The 27,867-nt window shown below is 36.4% G+C and overlaps 1 protein-coding gene across 2 annotated transcripts; it reads left to right on the top strand.

Moving 5' to 3' along the window:
* Positions 1-1,499: 1,499 nt before the first annotated feature.
* On the top strand, positions 1,500-14,755 carry LOC129269928 (JNK1/MAPK8-associated membrane protein-like). 2 transcript variants are annotated; one of them, XM_054907370.2, is made up of 8 exons: positions 1,500-1,683; positions 6,738-6,838; positions 7,506-7,660; positions 9,741-9,823; positions 10,346-10,466; positions 11,240-11,409; positions 12,199-12,275; positions 12,937-14,752. In XM_054907370.2, exons 1-8 carry the CDS (start codon positions 1,584-1,586, stop codon positions 13,138-13,140), a joined length of 1,011 nt encoding a protein of 336 aa, XP_054763345.2. In that variant the 5' UTR covers positions 1,500-1,583; the 3' UTR covers positions 13,141-14,752. The 2 variants fall into 2 exon arrangements, with proteins under 2 accessions (XP_054763345.2, XP_063961553.1); XM_064105483.1 differs by lacking the exon at positions 1,500-1,683 and adding an exon at positions 5,312-5,396 and having other exon boundaries at positions 12,937-14,755.
* Positions 14,756-27,867: the final 13,112 nt, after the last annotated feature.

The raw sequence follows: 27,867 nt of genomic DNA, 5'->3' as shown, positions 1-27,867 counted from the left end.
ATTTTCATACATAAAAAATTTTCAGCTAACGCTACGCGCTCACATCAATATTGTTTGATAGGTAGCCATCCAGTTCATGATTGCAGAAAGTACTTAGAACGTCCAGTTATCGTATCAGGATATTAAAGTTTTTTCAGCTCGCGCTTCGCGCTCGCATTATTTATTTATATACCCAATGCAAACAGCTAGTCCTTAACAAGTACCTTTTCAAGATAGAAGGGTCTACATTAAAAACAAAATTAGCTCGCGCTTCTCTCTTGATTTTGTGAAATAGGCAAAATATTTGTGTGAAACATGCCCCCCAAATTGTTCTTTTGCCTCCCCTAGGTTAAAAATCCTGGTGTCGCCATTGCCCTGGACCCGATCCGCTAGCACTGGCCCGCAAAATTTCTACAACCGAGAAAAAAAAGAAGATGAAAGAAAAGGAAAATGAAAGATATGATGTTAAATATACCATGTCAAAATCAATCTCAAAGTTAGATTCTCATGAAATTGTGATTTTTTATCGCTTGCTTCGCTTCTTGGGACTTAAGCATTTTTTCATGCCTTGCGCCATGCTGTGCCCCTTTTTTTTTAGCTTCGCCCTTATGCTCGGGCACAATCATTATAAATATGACATTATATATGACCGGGAAATTTTTGGCTCTTGCCCCCCCCCCCCTGGCCACCGATCCTGTTACGCCCCTGGAAATTGGATTGGTATTATGTAGCTTTGACCCAAACCTCGTATGATTTGAGTGCGACCCCTTCCCCTTTTCTGATAGAAATCCCCTCTATTTTGGAGTGAAAGCTTTTTTTTTTTTTTTTTTTTTTTTTTTTTTTAGAAATGTCGATCATTTTTTAAATAAAAATAAACCAGAACACAGGCTTTGAAAAATCGCTCCCATGCCCATTTATAATATGATTTCATGTATTAACATAAAAATTAGGAATGACGGTGTGCATATATTGTTTTAATTAACAAAATATTGCTAAACTTTGAAATTCAATATATCTTTGTTTTTTTATCAGATTCTGATGAAATTTTTAGTGTTTCACTCAGTATATTTTACTCTCAATTTGTCAGCTCGGAGTTCGCTACTTAGTCTGGATCCCACCCCCTCCCCGCCTACTCCGGGGTCGGAGGGACCGCATGCGTGTTCCCAAAATGTCCGGTAAAGGGGTACTTTTTTCGCGGGACAAGTCCGGCCCGCGAATTGTTAAAAATAAAAGGGGTGTAAGTATTTCACCCGGAGATTTCTTTAAAAAGGGTTGTTGTTGAGTAGTCGTATCGCTTTCTTAAAATTTTGGTAGGTGGGCCTCGATTTTTTTTGTTAAGTCCTCGATCGAGTGAAAAAAAGGTTGACAAGCACTGCCCTAAATTACACTGAGTGTGTGGGGGTGGGGGGGGGCGGGGTCCGGATCACTGAATTGGAAATACGTATTTCCAGTTCAGTGGGATATGCATGTGTGGAATTGATCTGCCATTCATCGTCATCGTAGAGGGCGAGGGGATCGAAACTCCAAGCTACAGCTGCTGATCGACGACTCGACTCGGGTGTAATTACAGTTCATCGTTCTTTTGCCAAAACTTTAAAGTGAAAATGTGGCGGTTTAATCGAAAGGTGCTTTCTATTCTGCTGATTGTAATCGGCTTTTCATCTGCCGTTTGTTTTGGATCAGAGATAAGTCCATTTGAGCCGCGTAAGTTCAACGTTCTCCTCAGTCTGATAAAAACAGTCTCAGTCGAGTCAAGGAGAGCAAAGCCGTTCCCCGCAGCCGCGGCGGTGGAGCTCCCCGACTCCTGGGGCCGATTGCACGTAAAGGTCTTTCCAAGGACCGTCTTTCGTGTCGCCCATCTTTTATCATGTTTATAATGCGCTATGCGGGATATTTCTGAAATGTATGATAAACAAATAAAAAAATTTAGCTAGCATTTAAATCAGTTTGTATACAATTCATGATATATCACAAGGCTCGACATTAGCGGTGGCCCGGTGGCCCAGGGCCACCAAAAATTCACCTCGGGCAACCATTATTGATAAAATGTTAAGTTTTGGTGGCCCGAATCGGGCAACCAATAATTTTCAAAGTAGCGCAATTTTCCTCCCGATTTTGCACGTATTTATCAACTTTCTACAGTTCAAATTGCAACCCAGTTCGTCATGCGCCCTTTTTGTTGATCTACACACAAATACACACAAAGTTTGCATATTAGGCCTACAGCTATAGCATACAGTAGCTATTATCCAGCCAGCCGCGCCGGCCGGCTGGCGTGAGCTTTGCATGAAGCCACTGCATACAGCTGTGCTCTAGATCTAGCTCAGCCTATATTCTGACTCCGGGAGCTGCGATAAAAAAATTTGCTGCAAAGAAATCTTCCACAGAACTTTGGAAATCTGAGTCAAAGTCACATTTTACACCAATGAAATGACATTCTACAGTCTATATTACGAAAATTTGGTGTACCCTGATTATTTGCAAGCATTAAGAAGAGGAATTATGACCTCTCTTTTGACTACAAAAGACCGATTTCCAAATGGATTAATACACATAAAAACACATAGGCAAGTACATCACAGTCCCACGTGTGCATTTGTATGTATGTTGATACTTGGTTTCTTTCGAAGCTGTGTCTTATCTAGCCAAAAATAAACAGACAGTTTCTTTCTTTCTTGTTTATAAATGACTTCTTAAACCACTCTTGAGAAAGTAAATACTTTGGGAAGGCATATCATTGATATGAAATGTGAATTTTCCAACATTTTGGCAAATATAGGGAAGGACTTTTCTCTTTTCTCACACTTTTTTTCCAGATATAACTTTTGCCGTTTTCTTCTTATTTTTTTTCTTTCATTTTTTTAGTGGTTAAACCATTTATACCCCTTCCCATTGAATATGCCTGATTAAAAAATATGTTTCTACTGAAAATAAAATAATACAAACTAAAGGATATAAAAATAGAAATGTGCCATTCCCAGAAGGTAAGTGAAAATTATTTGCTTGGCTTTTAATTATATTCCAGTCAGAATAGACTGTTGCCACAGCTGTTAAAAATTATTCGTAATGCCTTCTTAATTTTCCCCTTTTCCCCATGTTTATATTATAATTTTAATTTTGTTTTATTCATTTTTCTTTCACTTTCTTTTCTTTTTTTTCTTGCTAAATTTTTTCTTTTCTTTTTTCCCTGTTCTTTGTTTTATCTTTCTTCATTTTCTTTCTTTTGTTTTATTTCACTATTTCTTTTATTATTTTTGTTTTCTTTTTGTAATATACTTTTTGAAAATTATTTTCATTTGTTTTCCCCTTTTATGCATTGTTCTAATTTTGCAGCATATTTTTCTGTGATTTTCTCCTGCTATAATATGCTGCAAAAGATAAAACAGAAATAAACTGGATTTGGGGCCTGGAAAATCTACTGTAGGTTTTAGGATTCAAAGAGGAAGAAATGAAAAACCATTGTTTTGTACATCTATCTAGAGATATAAAAAAAAAAGTCCACACAACCTGCGAACAATAAAATTCATTTATTCTCTTTCAATCATTTCATTTTTATAATGATAGAAACAATTTTTATTTTACCACAAGCCAATTAGCAAAGTAAAATAACCGCAAACAAGGTTGACATACAAGATGATAAAGTGAAAGTAACTTAGTGGTAGTGGCTGCAGAATTAATATTTCAGAAGTTTGTTTTATTAATTTTTAATGTGTTTCTTTATATTTTTCGGGCCACCAAACTTTAATATCGGGCCACCAAAAAAAATTATTTGATGGTTTTGGTGGCCCGAATGGGCCACCACCAAAAAAAGTTAATGTGGAGCCTTGTATATCACATCATTTTAATTTTTATATTATAAAAATAATAGCTGTATATTTCAAGCATCGCAATAAAAAATAGGCCAATAGTAATACGCGTCACATGACATCCAACTTTTTTGTGCATTGCACTGCCGTGCAAAAAGGTGTGCAACGAAAATTGACATTGCACGCTCAACTTGGCTCAAGCATTTTATAAAACAAATAATGCACTTGCTCTGTCATGCGTAAAAGTAAATGCAGAGAAAGCCCAGTTTCTTCAGATGGTGCACACTATCTAAAGAAACCTTGCGTGCTCTGCATTTCCACTAACGCACTCGGCTGCATGCATTATTTGTATAGTATAAACAAAGATTTTGTTTACTTTAAGTTTAACGGATGAATAAAATATGTTTGCAGGTAATTTATTTAAAATGCGTTTCACATGGCGCATCATAATAAATGGGCGACACGAAAGACGGTTCTTGCAAAGACCCTTTCGTGCAATTGGCCTCAGAGTTACTGGTAGATTAACCGTGAGATCGCGGCGCGGAACCTTTTCACATCACGCAACCACATATGACATAAAGTAAGAAGTGTTCATTGGAGTTATTTTGAAGAGAGTTAAGAGGGGGGACAGGGCCAGCTTATAACCAATCTAATTCAACCCAATTACCTAATGTTATTGTTAGTTTGTTACGTCTTTTTCATTTTTCATGATGGGGTGTCCAAATGTTTGCAGACTTTTCAAAAATGTTCATCAGGCTTAGATCTAAATTTGTTTACAAAATATTCACATTTTATACAAAATCAATTTAAATGATAGCTACCAAATTGACGGCAAGATCGTAAACTATAAAATCATTGACAAAAATGTAGGCCGGGATCACTTACACCGGTATCGCGATCTCAAAATTCCATTCCGATCAACGAATGCACGTTGTGCTCGAAATCCGATCTGAAAAAGTGTGACCTAACTTTGCGGACCAAAGTTTTGTGGAGATTTAAACAAAAATATTAAGCTCATGTAGGACTGTTATTTTGACATTTGGTTTCCTTTAATAGTTTGAGTTATTTACAGTTCAAGCTTTGGTATTTAGTTCAGCTTTGTTCACATTCTTGATGCTTCTGTTGTCATCCATTTACATTTGACTTTCAACCTGCTTGTCCTGTCATTCCTTTCCTATTCAGATGTGATCATTCATTACATTCTCACATCTGATTCTTTTGTTCAAAACATTCTTATTATGTAATCTTCCCAACATCTTGTTCATCTCCATCCCTATCTCTTATTGGTTATTTTTATGAATTAGACTTTTCCACGTTCAGTTGGCTTCTCCATTCTCTTTATTTTCATTGGTTGATTTTGTGTAATTTGTATATATGCTAATTTTGTATGAGTTTTACTTAGGCAAGGAAGCCCAGCAAATAAAGCAGTGCACTACCAGAGTTAAGTTCAATTTTGTTCCTGTGTCTTCAGGGTTTTAAGTTCTATCTTCTCCTCTCCGTTTGCTTCCATTTGATGTGTATGATTGAGCTTGTGTTATTCCCATCTTCAGTTGAACATTTATTTCCCCATATATAGGCCTACTGTATTATTTTCAACCCCACACTCAAAAGGTGAGATATTTGTATCAGATGGACGGCAAAATGCTATAGAATCGGTCAGTACCACGTTTTACTCACAATTTGAAGATAACTGCTTGCAAAATGCTGATATCGTGATGCTTGTTGAGAGTCCAGATTTGTTTGCAGACAGGCACTACACGGTGACAAATTAGCCGATCTTTTGTCAATATTTTCATAAATACTGAACTAATGCGAAGGAAACTTACGCTGGAGGGTAATTTTAGGTCGCTTTTCTTTTACCTTTACCCGAAATTCTGGAAGAATGCTGATGATGTATACAATTTCTTGTTGATATGAGATTTAAAAGATATTGAATAGTTCTCGAGATAATGACCGTCCGCGAAGTATGGACACACGCAGACACACTGCCAAACTCATTTCAAAAGGAATGCGAATGGCACTTTGTCAGAGACAGAGTTTAAGCCAAAAGGTCAAGCCCACCTCGGGAAAATCATCATCATCCACTATAATCTTCAAAGGGCTCTGCAATAAAATTTTTTTATCTTGAAGATGAAATTAGATGGATGCACGTTATAAGGTAGTCCAGATACTGGCCTTTTTTTATTGTCCGCTTAATTCTCCCACACATCACCCCACTGATTCACATAGTACACACACCGCGCCAGACCACTGATCGCCCGACTCCACGAATCTGTCCGCTCGAAAAAAATAAAAGGGATAATTTGTGTATAGGTGTGACGCGTCATCAACGTCCGTTGTCGGAGGATTATTCAATACAGTCCAGCAGGTATATTTTTTGTATAGGTGTGACGCGCCATCAACGTCCGTTGGCGGTGGATTGTTCAATACAGTCCAGCTAGTTATGAGGAGTGAGGGATATTTTCAAGGTCATTTGCAGGAGCTTTTGGAAGCTGTCAAGCGAAACTGCATTTACTATTGAAGAGGGAGTTTATTATATTCAGGGACAGGTCATTGGGCAAAGGCAAATTTTTCAATATGTTGATTTGAATCAATAGCGAAAAATCAGAGAAGCATCACCTAATACTGAAAATTTCATCAAAATCAGATGTAAAACATGTAAAACAAGAACATTGTTTGTTGAATTCCCGTTCAAATTTTCAGGGATAACCCAAAAGACCTGATCAGCTATTCACTTCTAACAAGACACCGTAGGCTTCAAATGTCAACTTAGTGTAACCAATAAGAAAAGACAATTTGCTTTTGGCTAGGTACATGTCTATACGACTATATATCATGTGCATCTTTTACCTATTTGTCGCAAAAATAAATGAAAGACAAACATATCAAATAAATGAATGTAAATTATTATTTTATGTTCTTTCTTCATTCCTGTCTTCCATTTATGTCTAGTTGCTGGACCAGTTCCCAATCAGAAAACCTGTCCTGGTCTATACTGTGGCAGAAAACTTTTATTGGACAGTCAGGACAACTTTACATACAGCTCTTGTGGTGTAAGTTTTACTTCTCATAGCAGGTTTCATATGAGTAAAAAGTTAGTTTTAAAATATTTTATAATCTTATTTTTGAATTCTATTTAATTTAGCATATCGGACTTATTTTTTTAATGGCTGCACTTCCCCTTAAAACTAATTTAAAGAGTATGGATTATAGTCGAGAAGTCAACCTGTCATAGATTTAAACTGTTCAAGTCAAACCAGCAGTCAAGACTAAGCCTAGCAAACACCTTTTTTGTGTTGGGGCAGCTTGATGGTATATATACATCAACAACTTCATAAACAGAGAAGATTGGCTGGTAGAAATTCTGTAATCGTTGACAAAATAAGCATGGTATTTTAAACAGAAACTGGGTCTTTTTTTCGAGTAATTATGATAATGCACTACCCCACATTTGCTCATCTTCATACATGTAGGTGATCTCCAGTATGGTCACTTTTCAGCTATATAATTTCATGTTTTTACTAAGTTGGGTTTATGTTATATCTACAAGAACTAAATCTACGATGATGTCCATTAAAACTTAACCATGAATTTAGACTTTCCCCATGAAATAAGATGTTTGCTGCAACTACATTCCTTGATCTTTAAAGTACAACTATGATAAGTAGGCCTACTGTATAGACCAATGATTATGTAAATTGTGTTGATTATCCCACATAGGCTTGTGATCGTAGTGAACGTCCTAACAATTCTTCCATCTGTATACCATGTAATGGAACTCCAGACCTGTATGACTGGATGTACTTGGGCTTCATGGTCCTTGTTTCACTGACATTACATATCTTCTTCATTGATTACTTCTCAGATGGTAAAAGGTAAGTAATATGCATACATAAATGATTTAAAATTGATTGGAATTGTAGTAAAATTTGAATTGCTTTTAAGTGTCTTCTTATAAGAGAAAGTTGGGTTTAAATCAAATGTCTTTTTAAGACAAACCCTGGCAGTTTAACACATCTAGTATACATACGATGTATATAGATGAGAATGTGTATAAAGCAATGATACAGTGCATTCAAGGGTATTTTCAATGGTAATCAAGTACAAGGCCTGCTGAATAACTTTTCATATTGTTGATATCAGAGAGAAGTGTGTATCACATTTACAACTAACATTACAAACAAATTGAAGTGAATGGAATCGAATTGTCCCTTACGGGGAATTTTCCTTTCACTAGTGCATTACAAAGACGGATATTTACAAATTACATGTAAGAACGTTCAGTTAACAAATGAGATGATAGACCAATCAGCAGAAACGATCAACATTTAACATATATTGGTTAATGGTCAATATCTGATGTAGAAGTCTTACGTGGTTTACAGATGAATTGTTTTTTTTGGGGGGGTCTTTACCCCTGGATAGTAACAGTCAGACGGCAGGTCCCAAGAAAGTGGCTTCTTTCATCCAAGTGATATTCATGACTTGAGATGTTTTGCATATTTAATGAGCTTGATGCGGACCAAAACACCTCTTTTCATTCGGTCATTGCTGCTCTAATTGAATTTCATGAAATTGGTATCATTGTAAAGAAGAAGAATAATTCTTTCAGGTCATGTGTTTGAATTTATTCAAAGACTTTGTAATATAGGTTAAAATTTTGATCTAAAATATGCTACAAAATAATTATTTTCACCTGACAAAAGCTGCTATTTTCACTCTTTATTTCTGTTTGAGCCCAAATGATTTTTAGATGATGATAAAGCTGAATATGTATGCTTTAAAATGATATAGATTTCAAAATAAGAATTGGTTTAATCGGGTCAAGATCACACTTTTCATTTGCCAAGTACATAAAGCAGCTTGAAAACAAGAATACTGCACTCTGATTGGTCAAAGAGACCACACAGTGGCAAATTCCAATGGTTCCAGTGCCTGGGTTCATGGGAAGGTCACACTTCCCATGTGGTAATCTCCTCAAATACCCCGCGCCTGTTGTTCTGTGAACCTTATCCAGCCAATCAGAACTCTGGATTTCATGCAAGTACAAAATTTCAGAAATCTCGTCTTGTACCTTGGTGGGAAAAGTGTGATCTTGACCCGATTAAAAGGTGCTGCATATCAAGAGTGGCATTGTGAGAAAGTACAGAAGTTCAGCTTTATGGTGATATAGATATCATTGAGGCTCAAAATAAAAAGTTTTGCACAATTTGCAAAAGAAATCAGAGGAAGAAAATTCAGTTTTGAGGCACATTGTCAGGCCAGAAATTTACTTATTTAACAAAATATTGTATACAAAATAAATGACCAATATGAAAGAGTAACATTTACTCTATCTGACGGTGCAATAATATTTCATTTAACTTGAGGTTAAAGCAGGTAAATTCTTAGAGAAAGAAAATCTCACGAATCACGAGATTTTGCAAGGAGGAGGATTCAGCCACGAGATGATTTGAATGAATCTGGCCTTTTTGCTCATTAGCATAGGGACCTGCGGTCTGACTGGTAAATCCAGGCATGCATGCAGTGAATGTTTATAAGTTTGCATACTTTCAAACTACCAACTTTAACTTGTTCATCAAAAAGAGAGTGAAGCACATCCTACACTTAACTGAAAATTGTTGCAGAGATTCACCTTTTTACACAGGAGTGAGAAACTTCATCAAGATTTTGCCCATATAGTTTTAGTGCTCTTTTTGTATTTAGGTACATTCTGCATTCAATTTCGAAGAGAGTCTGAAACATGATACAAGTTTTTCAGGGCCCTTTTCTTTGGAACTTTACATTTTGGAGCACTCTATCCAATTAATCTGTTCAAGAATAGTCTTTGAGGTTCTATAAGTTGTTGAATTTCCATTGTATAACATTGATCTTGATAATAATGACTTATATAAATAAGATAGCAAACATTTATAGAATAAATTTTTTATTTTTTCTTCTATTATAATTTTACAGCAAAGCAATGACGCTTCACATCTCTGCTACATTAGAGTGTGCTGTTTCTAGCATTGTCACATTGCTTATACTAGATCCAGTCGGTAAGTAAGAGGTATAGTTTTTGTCTCAGCTGCCTAGGAGAAGATAAACAGATTATAGAGAGTGCACATCTATTACTTGAGAGAACCCAAACGTCAACCTTGTTTTTTCTCAATTTTTTATGCTCTCAATTCATTACTTCCAACTTTATGTGAAATAATGTGGATTAATTTGACAAATATATATCACTTTAAAGTTTAGGATGTACTTTTTAAGCCCAATAAAAATCTAAAGGTTCACTTTTAGATGACTTATTGTTGTTTTGGGGGGTGGCAAGTCACCTATTATTCTTGGTATATATCACCAGTTCTCCCAACTTTGGACGAAAGTAAGTGGATTTTTATTGTTTTGTGTGAACATTATAAAAATGCTGCTGAACTTTATCTTCTCATGTTTGAATGAGGCTTAACTGTACATTTAATCTACATTATATTTCATTTAGAAAACAGAAACGTATTGATATGGAAAGCTAGGAATCAATTTGCTTTCATGTTTGACTATGTAGTCTTTGGCTTTTTGTTTAGGTTCACCAAAGCTTAGGTCTTGTGATGTAGCAAAGCTGTCTGATTGGTATACCATGCTTGAGAATCCACAACCACAATACACTTCAACTCTACACTGTACACAAGAAGCAGTCTACCCTCTGTAAGTGACACACTGAAACCATTTTAGTTATTTTTGTCTCGTCTGCATAACAGAGTAAGACTATAGGCGATGCTTTTCCTATGGCGGCGGCAGCGTCAGCATCAAAATCTTAAATACCTAAGGTTAAGTTTTTGAAGTGTCATAACGTTGAAAGTATATGGATCTAGTTCATGATACTTGGGCATAAGGGTAATCAACTATTACTGAACATAAGGGCGCATGACCAAGGTCAAATGTCATTTAGGGTCAATGAATTTTGGTCATGTTGGGGGTATTTGTTGAATTGCCATCATAACTTTAAAATTTCATGGATCTAGTTCATGTACTATCACAAACTTCTCCACTTAGTAGAAATTTTTTTTAAAGTAGATGCAATATATGCTCTAAAGAGTTTAATGTACAATTTTGCATCTCAGGGTGAGTTATTAAATCTCTCAACTCTGATATAGTCTTTTTTGCTTTCAGATGATCATCTGTTTGTCAAAATGTCTTTCAAATACAATTGTAAAACGCTGAAAAACTGTTTTGAAAGAAAATTCTGCAGAAATAATTTCAATGAAAATGGATTGAGCCTGATTGAAATGTCAGTGAGGTTTTAATGCTGGACCTTCTTTCTGTTGAGACATATTATGTACATTAAAAACTTTATCGGTCAAGTGGACGGGCTTTGAGAATCTGTGCTGATGAAAAAAAATCATTTGAAAATCTATCCGACATTTCCCATGTTTAATGTTTATGATTAATTGAACAAATTATATCATGTTTGTTTCTAGGTATACGGCAGTCTTTATTTATTACAGCATTCACCTAGTTCTAATGATGTTAGTGAGACCAGGTCTGTCCATCAAATTCTCTGATAACCTTGGAAGAAGTTCTATATATGCTGCCCTCTACTTCATTCCGATCCTCACCGTCATGCATGCGGTCTTCGCTGGCCTTATTTGTGAGTTTTTCTATAATTGTTAAGTTTGCATGTTGGTCAGCTTTCAATCATTGTATTTTGTTTGAAATTTTTTTTATTGTAGATATATAGGTTCTTCAACATCAACGCTACGTGTGGTAACAATGAAAAATATAGTTCAATCACATTCAAATCAAATGACCACCAAAGTGTTTATTTAAAACTTTTGCCAAATGATTCTGATAGAAAATGCATAAATACTGAGAAATTTATATTAAAGATAAATACCAGGTGTGGTAACGACCTGAAAATGAGTTCGAACAGAATCCAATAAAATGACCACCCAAGTGTTTGTATGTATAAATAAAAAATATGTGCCAATTGGCTCTGGAAAAAAATGTGCAAATGCTGAGAAATGAGCAAAATAAGCACGGAATTCCATAAAATGTCGAGTATTTTTCCAAGCAATATTAATGCACCGTCCCACATATGCCTTTTTGTGTTAGTTATCAGAATTATCGGTTTTCAAATAAAGATTTCATGATTTCACAAAGATAAGTTTATGTCAATGTACCAGATCTAAATCTATGATAAGATTATGGTAATTAACCTCGATATTAAAAGCTTTCTCATGAAATAATTTGTTTTACCTTTAAAACAACCATGGCATTCCTGCCAGTTTCTGGGTTGTTTTCCAAACAATGACAGTCACTGTCCCACATGTTTGTGATCTTTAGTGTGGTAATTTTCACCTTGATACATTGATATTTAGTGTTTTTCTGATGACTATCCACAATTCATTTCTGTTTTATTTGTCTATTAATCTGGCAGATTATTCTTATCCATACTTGACATTGATAATATCATTGGTGACACATGCTGTTCATTTTGCCAAGGAGGAAATAGAGGTAAGTACATGTATATTGATATTATCTGATGTCATTAAGACTCTTGTAATACTATCTAAACACATAGACCACTGTGTAAACATTATGAGAGAGAAAAAATATGCTATTTATGCCTTCTTTTGTTTATCACATTTATCTCTAAATGCCTTGTCCAATGTTGAAAGGAATACTCTATATTTGATATGTAGTTATTTTGCCATTGTTCAGCATACACAGCTGTAACATGTTTTTTTTTTTCAGGCACAGCGATTTCAATTTACTGGTAGCCTATCAGACTTATTAACTGTTAAATGTTAAAATCCATTCACTATTGTATAGTTTATATAAATTTATTTGGATTCGACAGGAAGACCTTCAGGTATAGTTATTTAGATATTGTTTTTGTTTCCAAGCATCCATGCGACATTCTTTATCCCATTGCTTGGATTTGTTACGTTTCATCGTTCCTTTGTATAAAGCGCTATATAAAAAGCAGATTATCATTCTTGATTATGCAGAATAAATATATAATAATAAGACCTCAAGAAAGGAAACACAGGCTTGGTTGTTAATCTTATGTATTCCTTAAAAAGAGATCTTTTTTTTTTATTAAATCTTTTTTATTAAATATTTTATTCATCATTTTTCTCAGTATTCTTCCTTTTTTTGTTGATTCCTATAGACACCCAGACTGCTGATCAGTAAGAAGCGAAATCCTGTAATACTGTTCATCCATTGGCTGATGCATGCATATGGAATCATTGCTTTAACAAGGCTGCAGAATCCAGTCTTATATGGACCTATGTTAGCATGTATCCCATTTCCTGCTATTTTCTACATTGTCACAGCAAGATTTGCAGATCCCTCGCAGTTATTGGCTACATGATCATCATCTCTGCACTTTGAAAAGGTTTTATAAGTGGACTATATAGAGGTTTGTAAGTGCATTTTATAAAGGTTTGTAATTGCACTTAATGAAGGTATTATGATCTAGTGAGTAAACTCCTGGACGGTAGGCATTGTCCTACAAGTACCGGTACTGGTTCTGCTGCGGCATGCGCATATTTTGGCAAGAAGTTCAATCCAACATTATTTCCAAAGGAACAAGCATCAGTAACATTTATAAAAGTTGTGATGCAATGGAGGCGCGATAGCTCAGTCGGTAGAGCGGGGGACTCGTATTCCGGTGACCCAGGTTCGATTCTCACTTGGTGCGCTAGTGCCCTTCGGTAAGGCATTAATCCTCAGTACCAGGTCCTTCGGAGAGGACCTTAAGCCGTCGGTCCTCTGGTTGCTTGCTTACAAGCATTCATGCTTTCTTAGCAATCAGGTAAAAAATCACCACCAATACCAATACATGTAACAAATCGGTAAGCAAAGCTTGTAAGAAGTGCACATATACATACATTAAATTCCCAAACTGTAGATAATGTTCTACAAGTACTTGTCCTGATGCGGCATGCGCTTTCTTTGGCAAAAAGTTAATGCATTATGGTCTAGTGAGTAAACTCCTGGACCATAAATAATGTTCTAGAAGTACTAGTTCTGTGTTAATATGTGCTTTCTTTGGCAAGAAGTTCATACAGTGTGGTCCAGTGAGTTAACTCCTGGACCATGAAAATTGTTATACAAGTACTTGTCTTGCTGCGGCATGTGTTTTCTTTGGCAAGAAGTTCATACATTGTGGTCTATTGAGTAAACCCCCAGACCGTAGATATTGTTCAAGTACTTGTTTTGCTGTGGCATGCGTGTCCTTTTGCAAGAAGTTCATACACTAAATTCATGGACTGTAGATAATGTTCCACAAGTTTCTACAAGTACTAGTCCTGCATCGGTTCCATGACAATTGCTCCGCCGACATCTGCTCCGCCGACAATTGCTACGCAAAATACGACAACTGCTCCGCCGACAATTGCTCCGGACAGTTGCTCCGCCGACAGTTGCTCCGTCGACACTTGCTCCGCCGATATTTGCTCCGTCAACACTTGCTCCGCCGATATTTGCTCCGTCGACATCTGCTCCGCCGATATTTGCTCCGCCGACAGTTGCTCCGCCGATAATTGCTCCGCCGACATCTGCTCCGATTTTACGACAATTGCTCCGCGACAATTGCTCCGCCGATATTTGCTCCGCCGATAATTGCTCCGCCGATAATTGCTCCGCCGAAAATTGCTCCAATTATACAACATTTGCTTCACGACAATTGCTCCGCAGTCTATTGCTCCGCCGTCATGTGCTCTGATAACACAATTGTTGTTTTGTTCTTATTATTTTTATCTATTTATTTCATTCTCCCCTATCATCACAGCTTTCTGCTTAAAAAAACAAAATTGTTCTCCCTGCCGCAGCCACTGTCTTGACAAATTGTAACGCAGAAGGGGAATGACACACTCCCCATTGGAATTGTGAATCTGGATTTTTGTTCATATATTATTATCATTGGTTTCAATCCGGTCTTGAGCGGGGAGAGAATGGGGGGGGGGGGTGCTGGACACAATATCTCTTCCATAGGCGGATCCAGGGGAGGGGCCGAGGGCCCCTCCCCCCCCCCCCCCCCCCACTGGCTGAACAAAAAAAAAGAACAAAAAGAAAGAAAGAAAAAAAGATGGAAAGAGAAGAATAAAAAGAAGAGGAGGAAGACGAGTAAATAAAATAAGATAAGGGAAAGACTTGGAATATAAAAAGAATCTTTCATGTCACTGTATAAAATTTTCCCTCGCGCTTCGCGCTCGCATTGCCTGTTAGGTGATTTTTCATATCTTGTTCAATAATTATGGAGTTTAAATATCAAGTTTGGAAGTCAATATACAAAACATATTTCACCTCGGGAATCGAACTTTCATTGTTTAGCGTGATTTACAAATTGATTTTTAAAAAGTGCTCTGTAAAAATGTCAGTTTTATGGTCTGAATTTTAACATTTTCTACTCGCGCTGCGCACTCGCAAATTTTGATATATCAGGTACCTATTATTTTTGTGTATTCCGTAAAGTTTTCAAAATATCCCTTTTCAGGTCTGATTGTCAAAACGTATCAGCTAGCGCTGCGCTCGCATTTGAATGGAGAGTTATGTATTTCTCAATATTGAATATACAAATAAACTACTTAAAATCCCCATTTAATGACAGTTTATCAAAAAATTTGGCTTGCGATTTGCGCTCGCATTCATGGTTAAAAATATATTAACTGATGCATCCTATTTATGACTACGAAAGTAATTTAAATGTCCAGTTTTCAGACCATAATATTATCAGATTTCGTGCCGTCATTAGGCATTAATGAGTAAGATATTAATTTAGAAATTAAATTGTCCCTTTTGTTTTGTCTCGCGCTTAGCAAGAGGAATAGGAAAATAGTCATCATTTTCATATGATGACATGTCCTAAGGATGTCCCGGTCCTATATATGTCAAAACTCAAAGTAATAATAGAACATATCAGCTCTTTATTAAAGGTCAAGTCCACCCAAGAAAATTGTTGATTTGAATCGACAGAGAAAAATCAAACAAACATAACGCTGCAAATTTCATCGAAATCGAAGGTAAAATAAGAAAGTTATGACATTTTTAAGTTTCGCTTATTTTTCACAAAACAGTTAAATGCACAACTCAGCGATATGCAAATGAGAGAGTCGATGATGTCCACCACTCACTATTTCTTTTGTTTTTTATTGTTTGAATAATACAATCTTTCAATTTTTACAGATTTGACAATAAGCACCAACTTAACTTAACCATAAACTGTTAAAATAATGGTAATTCCACATGTTGAGGGAAAAATAAAAATTTGTTTCACTTGAAAAGGAGGAGAAATTAGAATATTTCATATTTCATATAATAAAATACAAAAGAAATAGTGAGTGGGTGACGTCATCAGTCTGCTAATTTGCATACTGACAAGGATGTGCATATAACTGTTTTGTGAAATTAAGCGAAACTTTAAAATGTCATAACTTTCTTATTTTACATCCGATTTTGATGAAATTTTCAGTGTTTTGCTAGTTAGATTTTTCTCCTCTTTTTCAAATCAACTTTTTGTTGAGGTGGACTTGTCCTTTAAGTGCAATCCATATCCACCTCACAAATTCACAAAGTGCTTGAAATATAGAGTAGAAATTGACTCTTTTTTACGTCGGAAAATCAAATAGTTTATTCTATTTAAAACATTATCCAGTTTCAGATCACAATATCAAAAATGTTCTGCTCGCGCTTTGTGCTCGCATTATCAAGTTAGGAAGATCCCATATTACTCATTCTTTTCATGGTTTACAAAACATGAATAGAGTGTCCCGTTTTAGGTCTAAATCTCGATTTTTTCCGCCCGCGCTTCGCGCTCGCTTAAATTGGTTAGTTATATAGCTATCCTGTTCACGATTACAAAAATTGATTGAAATTTTCCATTCTTTATGTAGAAATTTCAAAATGTTTCAGCTCGCGCTTCGCGCTCGCATTATTTGATTGTTGAAATATGTAGCGTCTTCATGGCTAAGTGCAAGCAGTCCTTAACAGGTTATCTTTTCGATCACTTTAAAATGTATACATTAAAAAAAATTCTGCCTGCACTTTGCGCTCGCATTATTAATGTAAGGAAGATCCCCAATTACTCATGATTCACAAAACATGAATAGAGTGTCTCGTTCAGTAGGTCTAAATCTCGAAATTTTCCGCTCGCGCTTTGCACTCGCTTTATATGATTTTTAAAGTATTTAACGTCTTCATGGCTATCTGCAAGCAATCTTTAACAAGTTCCTTTTCCATCAGTTCATTTCTGCTCGCGCTTCTCGTTCGTAGTAATTATTTAATTGCATACACATCTTTCTCAGGATAACAAACATTGACCAGAATGTTCCAATTTTAGAAAGAAAACATAAAATTTCCTTTAAAAATTTAGCTCGCGCTTCGCGCTCGCATTATATAAATAAGGATTATGATATTATATATTTATGTTGATTTATAAGAATAAAGCTAAGTGACTTTAGGACTACCCCTTCAAAGAAACCAAAATCATCATCGAGCGGCCGATCGGGGAAAATATGGCTATAAACCCCCCCCCCCCCCTCCTATTGGCGAAGGCTAGATCAGCCCCTGCCCTTCTGCTTTCCAGCAACTTATACACCATACATTTGCGCCCCCCTCTCTCTCCCTCTTTCTCGTTTTGTTCTTTCACACTATTAATTTTCATTGGTTACCGCTTGATTTATTGTATATTTATCAGCATTACAATTGTTAATATTTTTATCAATATTTTTTAATACGTCTTGGGCCTTATCTACCCTTGCACCTTTTTTCTTTAAATTTGTTTCAAACGAAAGCATGATCATCACTGGCGTACAGATAGGGGAGGGGCGTGCTAGGGGTCACGGATCCCCCCCCCATTCTCCCTACCAATGAAAAAAAAAAAAGAACAAAGGAAAGGAAACTAAATGTCATCCTTGTCTGGCCCCCTCCATTTTTTTTGTTGGCTCATTACGCTACTGGTGAGTTACTATAAGACGAGACTTCGGTTGTATTTTTTTCTATTCTGTGCAATAGCAACAATATAAATATATTTTAATAAATGAATATATGTATGTATCTCTCTCATAACGTATAAACAAATAATGTTGTTTCTAAAAGACAATAATACACATATATATACCAGTAATAATATAGTTACATATTCATGAAACCCAATAACGCATCGCACTGAATTTATAATGCGAGCACGAAGCACGAGATCTTATTAACCTGGAAAGGGGACATTTATACGCATTTTTTTTTATTGTAAACATAAAGCATACCTATTGAATTTCACCTGGAGCAAATATCTCCACTTCGGAGCATATTTCGCCAGAGCTATTTTGACGCTAAGAATTTTTTTTTGTCCCGTCATAATAATTACATGAACACGCGTATTTTTTTTTTCATTTTAATCACCAGGCACGAAATAAAACTTAAACAAATGCCCCCCAAGGAATAAGAATTAAGAATATCTATCCCTCCTTTGTGCTTATCCTTTTTTTCTATTTCTTTCTATGTTATGTATCAGGGGCCACGGAACCGGGGGCTGGGGGCTTCAGCCCCCCCCCTCCCCCCTTTTTTTTTCCAAAACCGTGTACAAAAACGTAAAAATGACCATATGATTGTGATTTTTAGCATGGTCAGCCCCCACTTTGAAAACCGTTCCGCGGCCCCTGTTCATGTCATGTAATATATCAAATTCACTTTGCAATATATATATTATAATATACACATTTGTAAATTGACGTCTTCATCCTGTGCTACAATTGTTATGCGCATGAAAGTACGAATTAATTTAAATGTCGCAATATCGGAGCAATTTACGGCGGAGCAGATGTCGGCGGATTGACGGAGCAGATATCGGCGGAGCAATTGTCGCGATGCAATTTTCGGCGGAGCAGATGTCGGCGGAGCAATTATCGGCGGAGCAGATGTCGGCAGAGCAAATATCGGCAGAGCAATTGTCGTATAATCGGAGCAGATGTCGGCGGAGCAATTTTCGGCGGAGCAGATGTCGGCGGAGCAAATATCGGCGGAGCATATGTCGACGGAGCAAATATCGGCGGAGCAAGTGTCGACGGAGCAACTGTCGGCGGAGCAACCGTCGGCGGAGCAACTGTCCGGAGCAATTGTCGGCGGAGCAGTTGTCGTATTTTGCGTAGCAGTTGTCGGCAAAGCAGATGTCGGCGGAGCAATTGTCGGGTCACCCCTGCATCAGCATATACTCTCTTTGGCAAGAAGTTCATACATTTTGGTCTAGTAAGTAAACTCCTGGACCGTAGATATTCTACAAGTACCGGTCTTGCTGCGGCATGCGCTTTTTTTTATTTTGCAAGAAGCTCACACATTGTGATCTATTGAGTAAACACCTGGACCCCGTTCCATAAGAAGTTACTATTATGGTATCTAGTGAGTAAACTCCTGGACCATAGATATTGTTCTTGCTCATGAAACATCGACATAAGGGTAATCAAGTATGAATGATTGTTTTGCACATCTCATAGGTCACATGATCATGGTCAAAGGTCATTTTGGGCCAATGGACATAATATTTTATTATCATATTAGTGTTTTCTTCTGTGAATTATTATTCATTAGCTGTTTTCAAAGGCAGCACTGCTGCTATATCGAATTGCGTAAAGCAGGCGAGACTGCCAGAGGCGTTCCACTTGTTTCTTTGGCATGTCCCATCTATTGCATCTGACTGTCCCACACGCATTTGTTTTATGTTTGAAGAGGGCAAGGAAAAGGGTGGGACTAGAATAAAACTTGTCTATGTACTCTCCTGGTCAGAGTGAAGATGCGAGTGAAGGATAATGTTATGGCATGGTAGTAGTTCCTGATTTTGAACAATGGATCATGATCAGGGGCGTCTCGGCAGCTTCTTGAATCGGTCCCGCACCATTGTGAGATCAACAGGATAGCTCTTGTCGACCAAAACAGAGTGGGTTTCCCCAGTATGCCCATCAACATGCACAAAGACCAGAAGATATTCATCTCACCAAGGGTTGTACTCGAGGCTTGAGCATCTTCCCCATGATATTTGCCAGCGTATTGATTGGTCTCTTCTGTCATGTGATGGAAGACTTTGTCTGAAACAAACTAATAGTAACATTAGAGCGGTGTTGCTGTCTCTGCAGTGAGTCCACAGTCTGGATATACCCCTGGAGTACCTGTGCAAAAAATTTTAAAAAGTGAACACGAAACAAAAATTACATGAAAATTTAGATTACAAAAGTATCTTGCAACTCTTTATCCTGATACCAAACTCTGGAAAAACATGAGGTTTTAAAATAATATGAAGTACTTTTTGTTTCCTGAAATTATGTTTATTTTGTATGTACAAATAAGTGTAATCCTCTCAAATTTCAATGACTTGAACAGTCAGAATTCTCCTGATCCATACATTTTCCTACTTTTTCCTCCTCATCTGATGTACTATCCCTTGTCCTACTAGTGCTAGGTCTGCCTGCTGAATCCATGCAAGGGAACAGTATGGAGGATTGTTCATCAGTGGCATCCTTTTGGACATAACTGTGGTCGTCGCGGATCGTCTGTACTGCCTTGTCTTTGTCTGAAGGGACGTGACACACATAAATCCTATGGATGCTTATTTCATCTACTCAGGGTCCCTGTTTGAAGGTGTCAAAGAGCGGCTTTGGTACTGTTAGCCTCGGAAGGCCAATCCCTGAATAGATTTGGGCCAACAGAGAGAACTCTCTGTAAATGTTTGACAGTCTGAGGCCGAAAGATGGGCCTCGAAGTTCTCTGTAGTTGTCCCGTTTATATGATGGAAATGGGCCTTGGCATGGGCCCAACTGCCCTCAATAAAGTTATTATCCACTTCAATGATTTCGTTGGTCTCTACGTTTCGGTATTTCTTCTTGAAGCTTTCTGTGTGGATTACTGTGAAGTGTTTGTATCCTTCCTCGTTAAGCTTCCTGTATCCTACCCACAATTTGAACATGATAGTACCAATGTATTGGCAAATCCACAGTGTCTGCTATTAAAGTCATCTTTGAGGGTAATATTTCCATGACATTTCTTGCAAAGACATGAACTTCGAATATTCTCGGTCAGGATCTTCATGTCAATTAGCTTGTATCTTGCGCTAAAGCCTCAAGTTAAAGTTTTTGTTTCTTGTATTTTTTTGCTACCTGAGCATGGACTACATGTATCTGGGGAAACCACTTCTTGATACCCGTCATCGGTGCGCAGGCAGACTAATCCTTCCTTTCGGGAGAAGCTCTCTCTGTTGACCCACAAGTACTTGTACTTCTCCATTGGTCCCCATAGAATGATGACTGCCTCTGCCATTAGGCACAAGAGTACATGTCTGACCAGGAATATAAAACAGATTTAAATCATTCTCACTTGAGAACCAGATCTCAGTGTCTCTAATCACAGTAGAACTATTTTGAATTTTCCAGTTAGTGTACTAAAAGAATCAAGTTTCCTAGGCACATTACTCATATTTAAATGCAAGACAGTAACAATTTCAAGGTGTAAATTGATTTTCTGAATAGTATTGACAATTCATTGTAGAAGCATGTTCTAAATCATCATTAGCACTAAAGTCTAGTATTCTTTTATACTAATCATTTGGTTATTGAGTTAACAAATCCAAGTTTCAAGTTTCATTTATTTCTCTTCAAGAGATCAAGATAAAAATACATTAAAAAATAGACAATGTAAATACAATGAACATCAAATTTAAAGAAAGTTAGGAAGGTAATGACCAAAAAGGAAGAAACCTTGTGTGAGGCCAACCCATAACAAAAATTGTACTTAAAGAAATATTAAAAACATCATATAATCACAAATTCAATGAGACAAAAAACATAAACAAGCAAACACCTAACTAAACCTTAACCGAATGAGAATGGGGAGGGGGGAAAAACCAAAAATAAATCTAAGACTTAGACAATAAAAATGTTGTGTATTTCCTTTTAAAAACAGATACCGAAGGGCTTGATTGAATGTCAGAAGGGATTGAGTTCCAAATAACTGGTCCTTGATAAAATATACTGTTTTTGAAGATGGAAGTACTGCACTGTGGAATATGGATATTTTGGGCATTTCTTGTTGAATAAGTATGTACAGATGTGTTTAATAAAAAATAATTCTTAAGGGAATTAGGCAAGAGATCCTTTTTATAGAAAAACATGAAAAGTGCAATATTCATTTCTATTCAAATCCATTATATTCAAAATTTTCAAGTGAAATCTAACTGCTTGGAAATAAAGAACCTGTCAACATGATAAGGAAGATTGCCAAGAAGCATGAACAATTTACGAGGGAAAATCATATAACGATGCATACATAATATGAGAACATATTTCAATATTACATGAAAAGGGATTCTAATGGAATTAAGAGAAAAAATAAATAATTCAAACAGAGGGAAAATTCAATTAAAAAGCAAAGGGTTATTTTTTCAAAGTGGGCATATAGGTAGAGTATGATATCCTACAATAGGCATTAATTCCAATTCAAAGCTTCAATACATCATCACAGTGTTCTACAGTCCAAAAAAGATGTGCCCATCATTACTCCAAGACCGCTCTACTATCAGAGAGTGGCGGACATTGAAGAGCAGCTTCTGCCTAGTAAGACTCGGATCATTGTTAAAGATACTGAGCTCTTCAACTTTGATCCGACTCCCATAATGTGACCTTGGGTGCGCAGATTGGACTAGCATTGGACGAGGTAAATTCCTTTTTTTCTCCTTTGTCTACTTGAGGAGGACCCAGTCGATGGCATCGTACAAAGTCGGTTGAAGTCACGTTGACCCCCATCCTCCTGCCAATGTCCATGACAGCCTCCTCTGGATATTCGTCTTTCGACTCGGGCACTCCTTGAATCCGAATGTTGTGCGATCTGCAGTTTTGCTCCAGGTCATCTGTTTTTTGCTCCAAGACTTACATCTCAGCAGATGCCTTTTATATCTCCTGGGCCTTTATCTTCCCCTCCAGCTCCATGATCCGGCCCTTCTGCATCTCCAGTCAGATGACGATTGCAGACATTGTCTCTGTAACTGTGTCTTGCACAAGTTTTTTATGTGACTACTTTTCTCCAGCTTGTCAAAGTCATCCGATTCCCTTTTTGTTGGCATTGGGTTTCAAAAGTTTCTTTCGCGGAGTATACCCCATCACCTTAGCACAAACATTTTTACAGGAAACAATCCTATTCAAAATGATCTTCACGAACCACTCTATTCGGGTTGTGATTGTAGGTTTTTATATCAAATTTGTCTGTGCCAATATTATTAAGCCACTGGGCACATCTGTCTCTCTCTAATCGGATTCTGTATAGAAAATTGTTGCCTTTTTCAGGCCAAATGGAACAACCGTATGGCTGGCACATTGGCGTTTTGTAGCTGTGTGACGTCGCACGCTAGATTGTTGGGAAACAAAGTGGGGATGGTACGTCACAGGTCACATGACCGATCTCAATTCTGTGCCTGAAATTTGATTCTTTTTCCCCAAAATAACCATTACAAGAAGTGCTCTAAAAAATCGCTAAAGCTGAGTTCAGAAGTAATACTCGGTGACATTACTCCTATAATTATTAGCTACACGGCAAATATTTTTGGAGCTGGCCTGGACCATCCCTTTAACTGTGTCTTGCACAAGCTTTTTCATGTGACTACTTTTCTCCATGGGTGATGTCATCCGATTCCCTCTTTGATGGCATTGTTACATCTAAATATGGGTTAATATTGATGTAACACTCTATATTATTACATGACATCGATAAATATTTCTACCCTTGTGTTGTCAGAAATCAAAGTGTGCTTTATATCAAAATACTTGGAACAATTTAAAGAGATTTTAGGTTGAGGACTGTAATATTGAGTTTTACATTGAGGGGAAAAAGGGAAGAATTAATCAAGAATGGTTGAAATGAATATGAGTGGAGCATGGAGTGAAGGAAAAGACCTAATAGAGAGGACAGGGTTATGTGAAAAAGAGCATTGAAAGAGTAGCACTCTGTTTTGAAGAGAAGACTACGTTTACAGGCATAGAATGTTAATTACTAAAGGACATTTCACCATGCTCGTCCACTTTCACTTTACTAACATTTAGCTATGAGGCGTAGCTCCTAGTGTCACAAAAAGTCCAAGGTGTGGGACCAAATCACATGAAGTTACTTCATTCTAATAGTGGATTAGATTAACAAGGATGTCACAATGATGCCATCTCTAAGCTGCACAAAATTTATTAAGTGTGAAGAGTGGAAACTAGGAATTGTAATTTTGCACACTAGATACAGCAAGCACATGGCACATCTTCAATCAAGATTTGATGTTCAGTATTATTGAGGAAAGAATAAACAGGAAGCGATCAGCAAAATTGAATTGTACACAATTTTTTCTCTGCCTCTAAAAAGTTTTGAATTGTCAGAGTCCATTTTTCAATTCATATTATGCAAGAGACAATGAACATAATATCTGTCTTGGGCAAATTCAACAAGAGGTTTTCTTTCAATCATGCGGTATGATACTCGTGTTTTCCACAGCATAATGTGACGAAGTTTCTATTGTATTTACTATTCGGTAAAGCGGTTATTTCCAAGCAGAGCATTTAAGTCACACAATTTTCCAACTGCAGAATATACCCTCTCTTTATAGCTGACAAGTTAATCTGATGTCACAGGAAGGGCAAACAAGAGTTATGTTTAGACGGCTAACTGCAAGTCTTCAATAGACAATGTGGACAATTGCCTCTGAAAGCATGTTTAGTTGTGCAACTGACCACCCCCATTTTCTTTCCCATCCACACTTCTTCACAATTTGTTGTATTGTTTATTGGAAGGCTAATTTATTTAAAACTGTCTGTTTTTCTGTGAGAATTTAAATACTAATAATGTTAGCAGAACGATGGAGAAGATAGCAGGTTGTAGTCTTAGGAGTACAATGAATGAATTCAAAGGGAATATCCACCATGTCATGAAGAGGTCTCCACTGGTCAAATCTTTTACACCAACCCGCATAGTGTACTAGAACAAAGTTTTCCTCACCTTCAGTTTTATGGTTAATAATTTCTAGCGGGCAACTTTGATGTTGACCAGCTTAAACTTGGTTTCTTGGTCTCGTGTGGAAAGTCTGCTCCCTCAGCAAGCCGTTTGTAATTTACTCGCTTGAGATTCCTTTTTTGACAAGCAGCGATAAAGAACCATTATATTGTAGAGCAAGAAAAAATATTAAGTTTCCACAAATTCTCTAAATTTGTTTATTGATTAGTGCCTACTTGGCCTTAATGGGCCATTTCAGAGATCTACATGCCTTTGGTATTAAGAAAAGAAGTTCACAACTTATATTGCCTATTTTGAACCTTTAGGAAAGGTTTCAACACTTTAAAAAACAAAAAAAGGTTGTGTTCCCCGTTCTTGTATTTGATCTACTTGCTAAAGTAGATCCCAGACATAGACCAACTGTTTGCCAATTTCCGTGTTTATCTCTCTCTTTCTTCCATATCTTGTCTTCATATAAATTCTGATTGAATTTTCACTCTTATGACCATTTACTGCCTTTATATCTCGGGATATTCTATAGATAGGCAGATATGGGGATGAACTTGTTCGCTCTGTTGACACTTAAATGTTATTTCCTGAATTTCATCATGTTGATGTATTGCCTCCATGATATTATCAAATATAACATTTTCATTATCTTCATTCACAATATCCATGATTATGATCACAGATCTAGTACATGATTTTCATCGTCATCATCAACACTACTATTAACTTCTTATCCTCTGCTCCTCATCTTTAACATCCAAATGAGAAGATGATTGTATTGCTCATACATGTATCTGTCAAATACATAACACATCTGGGCCCCACTAACCTCTGGTGCTCCTTAATATCAACTGAGTTTTAGCATTCCAAAGAATACAGTCTTGCTCCCTGTTCACCTTGCCTGGGTTGAGTGTGGAAAATGTAGATCAATGTTTTGCCAAAGAAAATGAGTGCTGCAGCAGGATTTGAACCTTTAACCTTACATTCTTTAGTCTGAGACCTATACCACAACGAAAAAAGGCCTTTAAAACTCTTAGTTGCTAGTTAAAGCTCTGCTTTTTAATAGTTTGCCCTTCATATCTTCATCTGAACGTTCAATTGTATAACATTTGTCTTATTTATTATGAATGATGGTGAATTTGGTGATGTGTTGTATTATTTTATTATTGATTTACTGTCTTTTGATGGACGTTACATTGTATTTGATATTTAATGAGATATTGAAATAAACCAAACTGAAACTGAAACTTTTACACAACTTTGCTTCACAAAATCAAGGGATATTATATTTAATTCTGATCATGCTCCAGTCTGTGATTTGCACACTGTGGTAGAGGGCAAAACTTGAAGTGATCAATATTGGTCTTACAGACCTGCCAACCAGTACGTTTTAGCCGTATTTAGTACGTTTTTGCAACCAAAATACAGCAGTTCGTTTTTTCTTTTAAAAATATGTTTTTGTAAAAAAAAAAAAAAAATTAAACAAAATCGTAATTTATTGAGAAAAATCCTCTCTATATGTCTCTATTTCATAAAACGTACACAAATATGGTTATTAGATCAATGTAATTTCAGGTAACTTGTTATTTTTTTCAATCATTTTGTAAAAACCAGGGTGAGATATACACAAGTTTCAATGGTTTTTTTTTTTCATCTGCAAGAGCAGTGCGCATTTTAGCTTGCATGCAGCTTGAGCGCCGTGATGGGCGAGTGCGCCAAGCATTTTATTATGAAATACATTTTTTGGGGAAAAATACAAAATATTTATCTCACATGGTAAAAATACTGATTTTTTGGTCAAAATACTGATTTTGGGGGATAAGAAGACTGAAAATGCAAAATACAACTTGGCAGCTCTGGTCTTACTGCAATTTCATATGCTTCAGTAATAATTAAGGCTACAAATGCTGAAATGACTGAAGTCTCTGAAGTCAAATATATGCCAGTTATGTTTATGAACAGTGTCAGCAGAAGCAAAATGTTGGAGGTAGTCGGATCGAAGCGTTCGTGATTGTAGGCTGCTGGTGTATAAAGAAAATGTTTTATAGCTTTAATATTGGTATGCATTATTAATTTATTGATTTAATTGTGTGTGTATTTATACAATGCATTTGTTTTATGTATGGTGAATTGGCCATTCCAGTATGCCTATATGGATTAGTGTTGTGTCTGTGTTTTGTTTGTCAAATGCAAAATGAAAATAATTATTTTATGATATAGATATGATGCCTGTTACATGTATACTATTGTTTTATTTCAAGTATTTGTAAATCATGTGAGACAGTTACATGAGAAAAGGGAGATATGAATATATGAATAGTTTTAAGAAAGTTTTAATCAAATATTTTGTACTAGTTTGTACATTTCATCAACCCTATTTTGTCGGTTAAATATTTTTTGTTTCCAATATAGTGTTATCTTATTCTCCCCTAGTTTTCATGCTGTAATATTCTTTGGGTACATAAAAAAGTTTTGACAAATTGTATGCTTCTTCAAAGGAAGCTAACTAGTCGCTTTTTTTACTCAGTCTGGTTAAGATACTACAAACTCCTTTTTCAAGGGTTTGAAAGTTGAAAAGCCAAGATTTAGCATATACTCAGATACTTTGAAACAGTTCTAAAATGCCTGGAGCATAGCCGAGTGCTTTTGGACTGTTATAAAGGTAATATATGGTAATTTCAATGCATGGTCAATTTGTTGTTAAGATAATGATCAATGTGGATCCTAAACATCATCTCAAAAATGCGACCAGTCAATAGATCTTTGTCATTTGCAAATTTCCACTTCAATAAAATAAGGATCCATGTCAACACTTTACAATAACTATATAATGTCTTCAAGACTTGAACTCTTGCTACAAATGTTTTGGTAATTTACTTCACAATGTATGGAGATTCTTATATTAATTAGGTCGTCTTATGTCCTTTTCTTGCCTCTCTTTGAATTCTTTCTATTTATATAATGTATATGTCTTTGATTTTTTTTAACACATGAATGTAGAAAGGCTTTACAATTCAAGCTTATGGGACAAGACGTCTGTGTTGTATTAATAAGCAATTATATATCTTCACATGTGATATTTTGTGTATGC

The sequence above is a fragment of the Lytechinus pictus genome, chromosome 10, assembly GCF_037042905.1.
Source record: "Lytechinus pictus isolate F3 Inbred chromosome 10, Lp3.0, whole genome shotgun sequence".
In the NCBI taxonomy this organism is placed as follows: Eukaryota; Metazoa; Echinodermata; class Echinoidea; order Temnopleuroida; family Toxopneustidae; genus Lytechinus; species Lytechinus pictus.
This window is presented reverse-complemented; position numbering and strand designations above follow the sequence as displayed.

Coding starts and splice junctions, on each gene's coding strand:
- LOC129269928 (XM_054907370.2), top strand. CDS start 1,584: ATGTGGCGGTTTAATCGAAAGGTGCTTTCTATTCTGCTGATTGTAATC. Junction 9,824..10,345: donor GCTTATACTAGATCCAGTCG/GTAAGTAAGAGG, acceptor CTTTTTGTTTAG/GTTCACCAAAGCTTAGGTCT. Junction 11,410..12,198: donor GGTCTTCGCTGGCCTTATTT/GTGAGTTTTTCT, acceptor TTAATCTGGCAG/ATTATTCTTATCCATACTTG.